At 34.7% G+C, this 15264-nt stretch overlaps 2 protein-coding genes and 1 long non-coding RNA gene across 9 annotated transcripts; 1 reads left to right on the plus strand and 2 right to left on the minus strand.

The window, feature by feature from the left end:
* Positions 1-174: 174 nt before the first annotated feature.
* On the minus strand, positions 175-7126 carry wnd (Mitogen-activated protein kinase kinase kinase 13 wallenda). Its single transcript, XM_034321154.2, has 10 exons — positions 6987-7126; positions 4697-4971; positions 4433-4619; positions 4165-4356; positions 3647-4073; positions 3347-3573; positions 2945-3269; positions 2467-2861; positions 2178-2396; positions 175-2104 (listed from the first exon to the last, which is right to left on the minus strand). Exons 1-10 carry the CDS (start codon positions 7124-7126, stop codon positions 1900-1902), a joined length of 2592 nt encoding a protein of 863 aa, XP_034177045.2. The 3' UTR covers positions 175-1899.
* LOC117602921 (uncharacterized) lies at positions 5036-11449 on the plus strand. Of its 7 annotated transcripts, none has more exons than XR_013062740.1 (5): positions 5036-5562; positions 5805-5897; positions 6821-8296; positions 8409-10130; positions 11096-11449. It is a non-coding gene; the product is annotated as an uncharacterized LOC117602921 (long non-coding RNA). The 7 variants fall into 7 exon arrangements; XR_013062745.1 differs by lacking the exon at positions 11096-11449 and having other exon boundaries at positions 5039-5562; positions 5805-6742; positions 6821-6933; positions 7607-8296; positions 8409-8550; XR_013062746.1 differs by lacking the exon at positions 11096-11449 and having other exon boundaries at positions 5046-5562; positions 6821-6933; positions 7613-8296; positions 8409-8550.
* A 937-nt stretch (positions 11450-12386) lies between these two features.
* LOC117601363 (tubulin delta chain) lies at positions 12387-14454 on the minus strand. Its single transcript, XM_034318035.2, has one exon. The coding sequence runs from the start codon at positions 13926-13928 to the stop codon at positions 12594-12596; it is 1335 nt and encodes a 444-aa protein (XP_034173926.1). The 5' UTR covers positions 13929-14454; the 3' UTR covers positions 12387-12593.
* Between the last annotated feature and the right edge of the window lie 810 nt (positions 14455-15264).

A 15264-nucleotide genomic window follows, 5' to 3' on the forward strand; every position in this document is an offset into this window, starting at 1 on the left:
ACATTTACATAAAGCAAAGTTACAACATGTTCTATTGGTTTTATTGAGTATATTTTTTAATCAAACAAAAAAAATTTTTTCCCGAATAACAGTGAATGAAATTAATGGACATGTTACACTTCATATAAAAAAAAAGTTTTATTTTCGTTTTACAAAATTGAAATATACAACAATACGAATGAGGTTTATAAGTAAAACGAATAAATCGATTACTGTAAATCAACTTTATTGTTTATAACACAAATTTTGTGTACCGCTTCTATTATTAAAGAATAATAGAACTAGTCAGTTTAGCTGCCACTGCACAAGAAGGAACAATTTATGCAACTACTCGCATAAATATAATAGATACAATATGTATGATTATTAGAAAGTACATCTCTGTACGTCTTACTAATTATTTCATCCAAATGAGCACATCAAAATGTTATAATGTATCTTATTAACTATTCTCTTAAGTTTCTATCATATTGTCTATATTTACAATGTATAGTAATTGTCATTAAGGCAATTTGAGTTTCAAAGCAGGTACAATAGATGGATGCAGAATAGTACTTTGGACAACTGAGTTAACTATATCATCTAGTTATGCATATATAACTGCAATACTTATTGTTATTAATTTGCAAAAATGAGTATGACTTTCATATACAGTCCAACACTATTGTTGAGTTTCAGTTTGAAACTCAGACAACCTGCACTATTTTCATCATATTATAATACAACTTATACTAATTTTATTGTAAACGTAGTCATTAAATTAGATTTTTCATTTGTTAATTGAGAAACAAAATAAAATCGATTACATACAGAACTTTACATATATCAGCAGTAAGAGTAATAGTAAAAATGTAATTTTATTGCATCAAAAATATTTAACGATTTTTTTTCTGTGATAAAATAATTTTGAAGCAATATCTTGTGTCATCTGTAATTTTATTTTATTTATATATTTGAATATTCGTTGAATTGAAAATTTATTGTACTGAGAACTCTATTTCCAATTGAAAGCTTATGTAAATTGCTTTATATTGCACATTACAATTTCATTAATGTTTTCTATTTAACTTTGAAAGTTACCGTTTGGTGTACTTTTAATTGCCTCAGGCACTTATTTTGTAGAATTTATTTAACAATTGTCATTCCATTACATGTTCTCTAAATCGGTCTTTGTTTCTAAATATTTATTCTCTAATACATTTATTATTTTTGTCTTCGTTTTATTTATACAGAGTATCACAAAAAGGTTTTAAAATATTAAATTTACAGATTCTCCATGCCAAAATAAATCGGAAAATAGTTTGTGACTTTGATTTTTGGATTTTCGCTATGTGCATGCGCGCGCATCCTATGTATGCGTACTCTTCTGGTTCCAAACAGCACGCGTCAGTTGTGCGTTGAGCCGCCTATGGTTCGGACGGCCGCGCAGTTGATCGAATACCCAATATTTAATTGTTTATATTTTGGAAAGAAAACTGCAAATTATAAGTTAGCAGACGGCTTCCTATTTGTTTTAATATGGAGAATCTGTATTTTAAGGATTATACCTTTTTGGAACACTTGTATACGTGTGGAATTGAAACACCGTTCCCAAAATAAATAGAAAAATAAAGAGAACGTTTGATTGGCGGTAACGTAGTGGATAGTGTGGTTAATTAGAAACATCGAAGATTTAGGTTCAATTAATAGTGAATTCTTTCGTGTACCAATTGTAAGAAAAAGTAGAAAATGAAATTACAACTTTATAAATCTTTTGTAAATAAAACCAGTTTCTTACGCTATCCATTACGTCACCGCTATCTCTATCACCACGATTCTACTCATTTTGGGTATGGAAGTTCTAATTCCATCTGCATATCATATAGAATAACGTATATTTATAAATGATAAAAAATTACCTTAACTCACTTTATGAGAATATTGAATATTACGAAGTACTCTTTGCATATCAGGATTACTTTCTAACGTAGATGATTGACTGGACGGAGGATGTGAATATTCAGAAGTGTTTTCTTCATCAGAAGCTAACACTCCTTCTATTCGTACTGTTGCGTGTTTAAGTCTTCTTAATCTATATCCAGGACCAATTGGTCTTCTCGCAATACTATAAGATTAAATTGAAAATTATAGTTGGAAATTATATTTATGTTTACATAATTAGAAAAAAAGATGCATACCTCCTTCTTCTAAGAGAATAATTATACGTATAGCTCGGATCTTCACCTTCTTCATCTGACCAACTCTCTTCGCATGCATCATCTTCATGATCACATAAAGCATTTATGTTTTCATTGCAAGGCCGAACTTTTATTTCCGATTGTTCTTGTTGTATATTAGTACCGTTAACAATAATTCCACAAAAATGACCAGATAACTTCACAGAATCTTCTTTACCTCTGAAGTTGGTTATTAATTATTATTTCTATAATTATTTCTCTAAAATGTTAAAATCTGAAATACACTCACCTATGCTGTATGACATCGTCACAATTTCCGTTATCTATTGGAGAAATAAGGCGATTAGCATTAATTATTTCACTAACTTTTCGGCCAAGCGTTTCAAGATTGTCATCGTCACTACAGTCCTTTAAACGTTCGTTTCCATTTGCATGATTCACATTTGAAGGTTCAGGACTGGAACAGGGACTAGATTGCATTCTATAATGATCGTCGGACAAAACTGAATTCCCATTTAAACACTCTGATACTTGTTTATTTAATGACTGTTTATTGATGCTATTTACAGAAAGCTTTTCTGTCGATGAAACTACTGTTGTTTGTCTAACGTTGTCAGTTTCGCTAATGTCCATTATATCTGTTTGAGTTTGATTATCAACGTAACGCGCGCATACTTCTGTACTCTGAAAATCAAAAAGCATATGCGACATTCTAGATTATTCTTTTAGGATAACAAAAACTTATGTTTCCGCGTTTGAATACATACCTTTCTTTCGTGATGAGGACTTGATCGGGGGCTAGAGTTAACACCACATCCGGATCCCACCCGACGATGTCTGTACTTACGTTGTTTGAAACTGTTATTAGGAGCTAAAATTGTTTCTGGCTGATTCGATTCGTTCAATTGCGTATACATAGTTGCCTTTGCAGGGCTTTGAGGGCCATCTGTCGGGGATGGTGGTGTTGTTGGTGTAGAGGATGTTGAAAATTGTATCGTAGGATTACGTCTACGATGTAGTCTTTCTTGAGCCTTCAATAGAGGATGCACAAGTCGTTTCTTACATTGTTTATAGCCATTTTGTTGTTCTCGTCTAAAATATTAAGGCGTTTGTAATTATCACTATCATATTTGTTAATTCATCGTTAGTTCACACCTATTGTCACATACTTGATCACATCTCGTTCGCGCTGTTCTAATTGTAATAAAACGGCGCTTAGTTCTAAGTACAAATTGTTAGTCCGTTCAAGTTTACGTTCATAGTGTTCTCGAATATCTTGAGCATGCCTTAGCTCATCCTCGCGTCGTCTAATTAGGTCAGCTTCAAATCTTGGACTACTGCAGCTATTTGTTTGCATTTGTTTCATATGATCTCTAATTTCTTTCTTCCATGATTGCTATAATTACAATGATTATTAAACATGTTAAACTTACTTTCACGGTTTTACCCCTTAAAGCCTAACATTTTACCTGTGTCTTAAAATAATCATCAGGTTTTGTACACAGTACTTCAACTGCTGCAATGCCGAGGTGAATTTCAATATGTTTAAAGGAAGGTCTGTTACGCGGTTTAGCAGCCCAACATTGCTTTACAAGTAATCTGTAACCTTCTGGACAACTTGCGGGGATTGGTAAATGGAGAGAATTATTGCCCACACCCCAAATAATTGCCGAAGAATCCACATCTTTGTAAGGTACTTCTCCACTCAAAAGTTCCCACAATACTACACCGTATGACCATATATCGACTTTTTCAGAACAGGGTTCATTCCTGATTATTTCTGGAGCCATCCATGCAACGGTACCAGCAAAGCTCATTCTTGTACTAATTTCATTCCATTCTCTACTGGTTCCAAAGTCACTAATTTTTACAACCTCTCCTTGTCCTATCAACACACTGAAAAAGTAGGTAATATTTAAAAAATTAATAAGATTATTAATTGCATTGAAAATTATACGTGAATTGTATTATAGGTTGAACATCATACTTTGGGCTTTTGAGATCTCTATGTATTATTTTATGTGCATGAAGATAAGCCATGCCAGCTGCAATTTGTTTAGACCATGATACAAGTCTAGGAGGTGGTACTGGTTCTCCAGCTCGAAGAAGATCATATAATGGTCCATATGGACAAAATTCCATTATTATACAGTAACATGGTGCTTGCGTGCAAACACCTCTGAAAATACATGAAAATATTTTCCATTATTCTGTTATCAATTTGCCGCGTATGGATACAATAACGAAATACTTACTTAAATTGAACAATATTCGGGTGATTAAGTTTTCGTAAATGCCTTATATCAGTCTCACGTGGTTCTCGTACCTTTTTTACAGCTACAATTTCTTTGTTTAATTTCCCACTAAATACTGCACCTTGTGCTCCAGATCCAAGCCACTGAAGTTCGCTAATCGTTTCAAATGGTATCTCCCAATCATCAGCTACAATGATTTTTAGTTAAGTCTTTTAATCATACTTATAATTACTATATCATAATAAAGAGAAATGAATGATGTACTTTGATGTCCTTTAATCTTTTCATTTACAGCTGCTTTTGAAAGCATACTCCATACTGGGCGCATACATCCTAATATTCCCTCGACCCAACTCGATCTTTGCGCATCCAAAGTTCCAGAACCTGGAGTACATTTTGTTGCAGTTTCACTGGAATTACTATTGCTCCCCGAAATGCTATGACTATTATTAGGTAATTGAGCATCGTGCGGGTCAGTGATTATGGGACCTCCTGCAATTCCACCCAACTGACCCAATTCTTCTTGGATGCATAACATGCTAAAATTAATAATTCGCAAGATTAAAAGATTTTATTTAAATCATCACTGTTGGTAATAAAACAACTCGCCGATTTTTTTTTTAAACCCATCATCATGACCTTCGCTCAAGTTTTCAAGACCGCGCGTGGTTAGTTCATGTTTAGGTCAAAGATGGCATGGAAAGCACAATTGTGCTAGTGAAAGTTTATCTTATTGAACTGCGTCTCTTCGGTGAAGTGCGTATTTATTTTCCTTCTATTCTATCGAATTTATCAATGCGTAAATAACTATATTTTTTAATTCGGTCATAAGTATGCATATGTATACACGATTAATACAATAGCGTATTACAAATAGAAAAATCTATCATCATCATTAGAGGATAATTTTTTACAATTTCCTACTTCGTTAAATTAACATTAATTTATTTTGTTATCATTGCAAAATGGTAGGTACATCTTAGGGAAAATTGCATAAGTATGTTTGAACTGGTTATCATTTATCGATTTAACCGATACATGTATTGCAGTGAAAGTGAATAGGCTTCAAGAGGTTTTTATCCGTTTATAGCTGCACAACTACAACGGTGTACTAGCGCGTTTTAAAGGAAGTAAGTAATTTATGTAAACCAGGGAAATTTTTTTCCTCCCGAGTAATTCTAAGAAATCGGTAAACTGATTAAATCAATCTATAATCGCTATCTGTACTTCGTTCGATAATTATTAAAGAGAATTAAAAAAAAACGAGGGATGAAGAATTCGTTGATGATACAATCCTATTATTGTGTTAGCAAACAATAAGCTCTGATAAAATTACATTGTTTTAAAGACGCAATATCTGTATGTATTTCAGACTGATGTGTCCCGTTTCACGTAACGTCTTCATAAAAGAATATTTCTCATGGAGCTTTGACGTATAAGAAAATATGGAGCACGATATAAAATGGTAATAATATTTCTGAATTTATTAATCGAACGGCATGCTTTTTTTCTATAAGCATTGTACACCTGTCAACTTGTGATTATAAATCGTAAGCATGAATCGAGTGTATAAGTAACGCGATGCGATAACTGTAAGCATTGATATCAACGGTGTACTTTACACCGAACCTCGAGTCCTTTACTATATGTAAGTATAATCCTTTCTCACGACTCTCTTTATTACATATATGTATCATTCTTCCAATCAACGATGTTCAAGTAGCGTAAAAAATTGATGTATTTACTAAAAGTGAAAGAGACATTAAGAGCGAAACATAAGAAATTTCTACGATAGTATTGTAAGTATCGGAGATTCGAGAGATTACGAATGTAGGTTTACACGAATGTGGTAGTTCGAGGACAAGATCGAAGCCGTCAACGGTGCCGTTATCGGAAGCGCATTCCGACGATTTGGCCTTCGTGCTCACCTCCTTGTGCCGACGTTGTTTGGAACGGCCGCATCGTCGTTCTGCGTCTTCCGGAGGAAAAACCGTGTAAAAACCATTGTGCCGCACGTAACATATGGATATATCACCCTTGTCCCGTGTATCGAGAGAAAGTATTACAAAATCATTCCACCGATCGGATTGTTTTCCAGCCGAACAAAAAACCAGCACGACAAAACTACACACAATGCTCGCGAGTAGGATACATATCAAAAACTAACAAGTTAGCCGGTAGAGGGCTACATTTACCGTTCGTTTCTCCGATATAACACGTGATGATCAAGTGTATCTGCCTGTAATTACATTATAGTTTAGATCTAATTAAACAGCAGGTGGATTGTCCTGTGTTAGATTTCTCTTTGGAGTAAGCATTTATATAATTAATATCATTCCATTCTATAGCGGGTATTAAAGGTAATTTCTTATTTCTTCTTTTTTTTAGATACATGGATTTTGAACAATGCTTCGTGGTATACCTACGGTAGGCAATTAAGAAGGCGCATGCGTAACAATACGCGCGCAACTCCATGAAAAACAGCGCGTTATTTTAAACAGGTATATTTGCAAACACAAAGTATCACGGTTATTAAATATGTTTTTTATTTTACCTATTAGTAAATATGTGCGTTTCTGGACGGGAGGGTGACAAAACCACTTGATTGCCACCCGATGGTGCTTCGCTTTCCTGAGATTCAAATTTGTACATCTCAGGTTGAGATAGTGTTTCGGTCTCAGCAGGAGTACGCATTCTCGTTTATCATTTGGTACTGTAATTCTGAAACAAAATTCAATGATGTATCAAATAAGCTGCTCATTTTTTTGACACTGGTTAAATTTTCGATAAATCTATCGTTACTTGTCTCGTCGCCGCGTGTATACCGGGGAGTAGTGTTACCAGGAATGAAGACCGGACGAAAAAGAAATCACCTTTGGCATAACATAGGGAGGTTGGGTTCAATGGAATGTCGATCTAGTAAGAGGCGTGGTATGTGGCGGTCACATACCAAACTTAACCGTGATTTTATTTTTCGTGCAAATTCCTTAAGTCACTGACTTCCATTATTTCCATATACATAATGAGAAATAAATGAGCAGGGTTAGGTAACGAGAAATAAGACATAATTAGAACTAAACCATACTTTGAACAAATTTTACTAAGGAGTTTTAACAAAATTATAAATAACACTCTTTTAGTTATATGATGTTTAATGAATACAATGTAACAAAGTTACAGAATAAATTAACCAAAAATCTAACCGGCTCAAAAAAGAAATGTCTATAATGCGTACTGGTTCAACCGCGGAACCCTTTCGCTCCGTGAAAGAAAAAAAGAATATGGAGTTTTGTATAGTGAGTCATTCGTAGGCGTGTCTTGGATTAATCCCAAGCACCTGTGTCCATGTCTAGGTAAGCTCTAACTTCCTAGTAATAACCCCTGAAACCTTCTAAATCTTCTAGCGGCAACTTGCTCCCTACGCAAACGGTAATGACTCTGATAATCGTTATCGTTTCAATTACATATTTTCAGATTATGCAAAATTATATTATAAATCATTAAAAGCTCGTTATACCAAATGTATCTTACTGTATAATTGCAACTGTGAATTTTTGTCCATACAGCGAAGGGGTTGAAAATTTTGCAGACTTAACAAATCGATGTTCTAAAAGAGTGAACACGTTGCACCCTTCGTTTCTCGGACTACGCTCTTATGAGTAAAGTTGGGGAAGAACGAATCGTAATGAGAGGGGTGTTTGTCTCTTCCGATTTGTCGCTTTATTGACCACCATACTGAACATATTAAGACGTGGTACACTGTAAAATAGATCAGATTATGTTATTAGAGAAGGGGATGACTAACGCAAAGCGACAAATTTAATAAGGGTAACTGAATATACTATGTCTCACCCCCAATACCCTGTAAGTGTCGTCACCTGCGTTACTATCGTAATATTTAAAAAAATGAAATAAATTTCGACGACCGCCGTTATGTATTCATGGTTTTGATATTTAACTTTTTCTTTTCTTTTAGTTATTCATCCTTTCTTTTCATGGTCATGGTTTTCAGGACTAGGAACGCGTTTACTTATTTACGTGAACACACCCTCGCTTCGGTCAAACGAACACGACCCCTTCAAAAGAGATGCAACGAAGGTTAGACGCGGAAGAAATTTTCGCTTGAAATGTTACGAAGAAATTGTGTAGAAATACTAATGCATCGGATACATTTATACATATAAAGATAAAATATTAAATGCAGAAAGCATTTTCGCTAGAGTAATACGATCTACACAGTTTTCCTGCACCTCCTAGCATTGAAATCACCCGATAAATTCAGTGATCGCAATGCTGTCTATGGAATCACGGTGATCGGTAACTTGTAACTTACTTTGAAATAATCAGTGTTTTATCGTGAATATTTCGAAGATAATTCTTACTACATCTGTGAATTATTTTCTATTTGAATACCAGCGAAACGAAATCCAATATAATTCACCTGTTCAAGGACATTTCTGTAAGGCAGTAACAAGAAATATTGTAGGAAAAGACTTATATAATTATTATTTAAAGATAAGTAATCTCCGTTAATATAAGTTTTTCATGAAAATATGAATTTCACTTTGAACTTTACGGTCCATAAAGATAAACAAAAATTAAACGTGAAAGTTTCCTGTAAAATTACTCTAGTACCAGTACTCTACATTAACATTTTACTGGTTCGATGACTATTTGAATCATTACGAAATGCTATTAAGAATGTGCAATAATCTTATGCAACATTAATGTTATCCGTAACGAAGATCTTTTTATTTCCCATTTAATCAATTATTTCGGTAGTCCACTTGTTCGCGATGTTAGACCCTTTTCAAGGATATCTTTTTCTCATTCATGCGAAAACAATAGACCCATCTATTAAAGAGGTAATCGGAATATAGTTGAAAGCGCCCGACTGTTTGGGCTCAGTGACGCTTCAATCTGTGCAACGCTGCGAGAGAGTAGTACGAAACGTGTGCCTCTGCGACGGACGCAATGAGATCCGTACCCAATGCAGAACGATCAGGAACGAGCTTTCACTTTCCTCGAACGGCTTGCACAAGCGAAACACTACAGTAGTTAGGGAGTACAACATTTATCATGAAAAAAGAAAAAAAAGTCGAGTTAAAAGTATTAAGTATAGGTCTCGTGAAATTTGTAGAAGAGAGAAGAACGCGAAACTCTGGTGTTTGAAAATGGGGAAGAGGAAAGAGTATGGGAGAGACGCTTTATCGATTAAGCACAGTCAACCCCTCTTTTCTTACCTGTAGAAAAAAAATCTGCCGATGTAGACGGCAATAGCCACGATTCCCTATAAAATATCCATGTAATTGTAACTGGCGCCATGCATTTGCAAAAGTTTTTTTCAACTATCGAGTCTGACACTGTGGACATGAGAGTCCTCGACTCTCAAAAAACTGATCCTTGTGTACCGCGTCACGATAATCATGCAGAAAAATATACATATATTGCACTGATTTAATTGAAACACTATTGTACACGTTTAGTTGCAAGCAAGCTCAAATAATCGCGAATATATTCTTGTTGACTGTCGCGAAAACAACCCTACACCACCCCGACGCACGACGCGTCCAGCGAACACTAAACAAAATGGCGCGTACCATTTTGTCTACAGCTTCGACACCAGAGTGCGCCTGCTTTCTGTGTGAGTGTAAAGGATATTGTTCTCTCCTGACAGAGGGGACAAAGTACCGAACAGGTTCGTCTATTCAAACTACGCCTCTTGGTATTCGAGTCGCATACGCATACGAACTGCGTATTGTATTGCATGTGTGAGCGGGGCGCAGGTTTGCAGGGACGAACATATATTTTTCGGAATATCTACGAAATCTCCGCACCTTCAATTTTACATATTCCTTTTATAAAAGTTCGATTAATTCATCGAATATTATTAGATCAGAGTTACAAACAGTAACACAGGTATTATTATAATATTTAATAATAATCTAGTGACGATTAATACCGTTTAAAAAAATAATAGGTTTGTCCCTGTACACATTAGATGGCGCCACTGCTTCAACCCCGTAATACGAAAAATCGCTAATTCAAAGCTCCGAAATATTACGTTCTCATTTCTGTGTAGGAAGACAATAGATTTTATCAATTCTAAAACTGCTTCATATATTTTGAAAGGTATCATTAAATGATATACGGACAATTCTTCTCTTCTTTTTATTAGCTACACACACTATTGTTAGATTTTGAAGAGTGGGGCATACTTAAAGGTACTCAATAGTCAGGATATACAGTGGGGGCGAAAAAGGGACAGCAAACGAGTTCCTAACAATCGTAGATGTATGTATGTACCTGTAACGCTTGACCGATGTTAGAAAACGATTTGGAAAATGCATCTGTGTTGAAAACCTTATGTATCTACGACAGAACATTACGTTTAAAAATTAAAAAGAATACATATTTGTTTGTATTGTTTCATAGAGTAAGTTAAATAATACTATTTTTAGGCCAAATATGTAAAATGTTACATTTATGTATACTATACACAACAATATTGTATAATGTGAAAACATTTCCAAGAAATCTATCCTTTCGATTCTCCCCGGATGAGCGTAAGAGGAGAGGGAAAGAGATGACCATTAATTCCTGGAAGTATTTTCGTTATTTCTTGGAAATGGTCAAAACTTTTTCTTTTATGCTGCTCCACAGATTTGGCTGCCCCTTTGCACAGGCGCAGAAGCACTTTCTTATATTGTATGTATGTACAGTACCTGCAGATACAAAAAGACTATACATACATGCCTTTCTTCTTGAGGAGTCCTGATTTTGGGGTCCCGGACACCCCCCAGGTGAAGCTTGATCTACATGAGGAGAGCACAGTCAGTATAACAATCGTGCCTGTTTCACGAGTTCCTCTTTTACCACACTTGGCACAGACAACTAAAAGGACACAATTTGGATTCCCTTCCATTCCCTTCCAATAATTGTTTGACAAACCTGTATATTAGTATAGTAGTATAGATCGCCTGTATAGATTAGTATTGCTGTATATCATGCGGCTTGGTAAATAAATCATTTTAAAAAAGCAACCGGTTTGTTATTTCATTTATTCACTTTTTCCAGTTATTTATTATTTTATCCCTCCTTATAGACCAACGCCACCCCTCTCAGTTATTACTTTTATCGTTTTTCATGGGCCAAGTTTTGCAAAAATTTTGCAAAATTTAGTTCCTCTTTTCGCCACCAGAGGACGCTGATTCGGGGTCGAGATTTTAGTTCACATTTTTCCCGCTAGAGGGCCAAAATTTCGACATGATTTAGTTCCTTTTTCCGAAACCAGATGGCGCTGATTCGAGGTCGAGATTTTAGTTCACATTTTTCCCGCTAGAGGGCCAAAATTTCGACATGATTTGGTTCAATTTTCCGAAACCAGATGGCGCTGATTCGAGGTCGAGATTTTAGTTCACATTTTTCCCGCTAGAGGGCCAAAATTTCGACATGATTTAGTTCCTTTTTCCGAAACCAGATGGCGCTGATTTGATGTCGAGAATTTAGTTCACATTTTTGCCTCCAGAGGGCCAAAATTTATGCAAGGTTTAGTTCCTTTTTCCGAAACCAGATGGCGCTGAACCGACGTCGAAAATTTAGTTCGCATTTTTCCCGCTAGAGGGCGAAAATTGAAAATTTAAAAATTCAAAAATGTGAGTATACTTACCTTTACTCACCTATACTTACCTTTACTCACCTTTACTTACCTTTACTCGAACCAGTTTTTATAATATATTTATTATAAGAGTTGCAGAGATGCAAGAGATGCAGGGATATAAGGGATGCACAGACCTAAGGAATACAGAGACGTAAGGGATGCAGGGATATAAAGAATTTAGGAATGTAAGGAATACGAAGATGTAAGAGATACTGTGATGCGGACATGTAAAGGATGCAGGGATATAAGGGATGGACAGACCTAAGGAATATAGAGACGTAAGGGATGCAGGGATATAAAGAATTCGGGAACGTAAGGAATACGAAGATGTACGAGATACTGTGATGCGGAGATGTAAAGGATGCAGGAATATAAGAAATTCAGGGATGTAAGAGATACAGAGATACACGTCATAACGTCTGCATTGAAAAAGTACCATACATGTTCAATTACTTATGTAGCTAACTGTATTTAGAGCAATAAACAATTTCCCACAATTTATTATTTGTTCATGTGAGCAACTAATTCTTTATATTCTTTTACAACATTTTCAAGCAGGGCAAATGCTTGTAAAAAATCATCTTCTTCCAAACCATACTGTTTATACTGATGTAAAAACGCAGCATGAACATAGGAATTCCAGGTTTTATCTAAAAGTAAATCTAAAGGATTCGAAATTTGGGAGTTATTAGTTAATAAGGCAAGAAATTTCTCATGGTTTAAAATTTTTCTATTTTGGTGTAAGTGAGAAAACCAATCAATTGTATTCCAATTTGCATACAAATTTTTCTCTTTAAAGTCACTAGTGACAATAGAATCATTATCTGTTGTAAGTCCACGTGTTATTAAAATATTTGATACTGAACAGGCATATACATAATGTGTGCTGCTACTAAATGAGGTAGTTGGTGCTTTCAATTCAGCATTAGTTAACTGCATGTTTAAGTTGGGTATTCGAAGTGTTTGTTTTAGATGATGTACATATGAATTCCAGTTACATACAGGTTCATATTCTGCAGATACTGTAGATACATGTGGAGTACTTTTGATTGTTGCTAATTTATAAGAAGGATGAGATGCTATCTGAGACAACAATGAATTCATGTTTGTATCATTTAATGGTTGAAAAATAGCTAATAACTTTTCTGAAATAATTGCATTAATATCCTGTAATGTTGTATTGGATTTCTTTAATAAATTTGTGCTTATATTATGTACTTGTTCATTTTCAATCAGAATATTTATGTCACATTGATTATAGAGTTTTGCCAATGTCAGTAATGTATTATACTTTTGGGTACATACTTCCCCAAAGGAAAATGGTAATATTGTTGTAGTAATAATTGGTTTTGTTCTATATTCTTCCCTTAATGTTTGTGCAATAAAGCTACCAATCCCAGATCCTGTTCCACCTGCAGAACTTAGAAGTAACAGAAACCCGTCAAAATAGTCTGTTACATCTAATATTTGTCTTACACAGTCTAAAACTAAACTGCTTAACTCTGGTCCTTTCCTTAAATAACCAAAAGCCCAATTATTTGCACAACCACCACCAGCTTGACAAATGATACTTTCTTTTGAATATGTCCATGGTGTACTTCTATCTTTATAAATTTTGCTTATTACTTTCTCTTCTGTATCTATAAGAACTGCTCTTGGTAACCATTTATTATGTTTAGATATACCATTAAACCATTTATTAAATGTATCTTCTGAATATTGATAATTAGCATTATATGATATCCCTGTGTTTGTACATTCCAAATCAGATGATATTTTTGAAAATAATGTATGCCCTAGTTGATTTCCACATTGCCCAAATTGTATTGTAAGCATTATATTTACTAGTATGACAGACAAGTATCGTTAGCAGATGAAGGCTTCAATATAAAGCTTATGGTGACATCACAATCAATAAACAATACAAACCATAGAATGATACAAACAATGCAAAAAACGAGGAACCACACGAATTTATAAGCTCCAGTGACTACAGATGATTTTGGGGTTCCAAGCACCCCTAATGGGAATTTTTCTATGCGGACAGAGTATAGTCGATTCATGTTTTTTAAAAATTTATTAAAATCAATACAAGATGGAAACCATACCCTAACCCCGCGCATTTTTTTTGCATTTTACATTGTTTCTTCGCCATACTTTTTGCTTGAGACTGTGTGTGTGTGTGTGTGTGTCCCCTTTTAGTCGCCTCTTACGACAGGCAGGGGATACCGTGGCTGTATTCTAATCCCCCCGAGCCACAGGGGCCTACAAGATGGAAAAATTATTTAATTAATTGAGTAATAAACGTGCTTTCAATAATAAATTTGCATTTTAAAAAGACCGCTATTAATTAAATTTTTAAAGGTTCGATTCCAGCGCCATCTATACAATAGCGGCGCAAACTACTCAGCAACTTATCGACTGGTTAGCACCACCTGTCGGGAAAGGCTGGAAACTTCTTACCGGCATAGCTTCCGCTTTGCACCAATAGATGGCGCTAGCGGTCGCCTCTTTATATTAATAATTGAGAAATAAAGAATTGAAAAGTTAACATGTCTTTTCAGTTTGAAGAATTTTGAAGGAATGAACGTTCAGAAAAGTTATTTGAATTTGTTAATATAAAATAAATGATTAGCATAAATGGGCGTTTTCTTCATTACCGACTTCGACGCCGGCCGCCATATCGGTAAATCATCGAGTAGTTTCAGCTGTTATTGCAGAGATGGCGCTAGGATCGAATATTAAAAAATTTATAGCGGTCTTTTTAAAATGTTCACACAGTGTTCCATCTTAAAATGCTTCTTCTAGCAGATCCCTAATAATGTTTTGAGCTTTTGTTTAAAGAAGAAAATTCATTGAATAAAAGGCATTTACTTTTCCTAATTACAACAGTCTAAGCTTTTTGAAATCTGTTATACTACTAGTTAATTATATCCTTCACTGACTGCTAGCGAAATAAAGTATTCAGTAAATTCGCTGTAAAATTAATTATGGTTTTACGAATCTGTTATAAAATATTTCAACAGGTGTATTAATTTTTTTGATTAGATTAAAAGATGAATAACTACACGAAAAAGAGAACCGTGTTGAACAAGGAAAATAGGTGCCTCAAGTAAGATAAATCAACATATATAAACATAAAAAATAATTTGTCTTTGAACTATGTAGAGGC

The sequence above is a fragment of the Osmia lignaria genome, chromosome 9 (genome assembly GCF_051020975.1).
Source record: "Osmia lignaria lignaria isolate PbOS001 chromosome 9, iyOsmLign1, whole genome shotgun sequence".
Classification (NCBI taxonomy): Eukaryota; Metazoa; Arthropoda; class Insecta; order Hymenoptera; family Megachilidae; genus Osmia; species Osmia lignaria.

Coding starts and splice junctions, on each gene's coding strand:
- wnd (XM_034321154.2), bottom strand. CDS start 7,126: ATGCGTACTCCTGCTGAGACCGAAACACTATCTCAACCTGAGATGTAC. Junction 4,357..4,432: donor CCGAATATTGTTCAATTTAA/GTAAGTATTTCG, acceptor ATGTATTTTCAG/AGGTGTTTGCACGCAAGCAC. Junction 2,862..2,944: donor GTCCTCATCACGAAAGAAAG/GTATGTATTCAA, acceptor TTTGATTTTCAG/AGTACAGAAGTATGCGCGCG.
- LOC117601363 (XM_034318035.2), bottom strand. CDS start 13,928: ATGCTTACAATACAATTTGGGCAATGTGGAAATCAACTAGGGCATACA.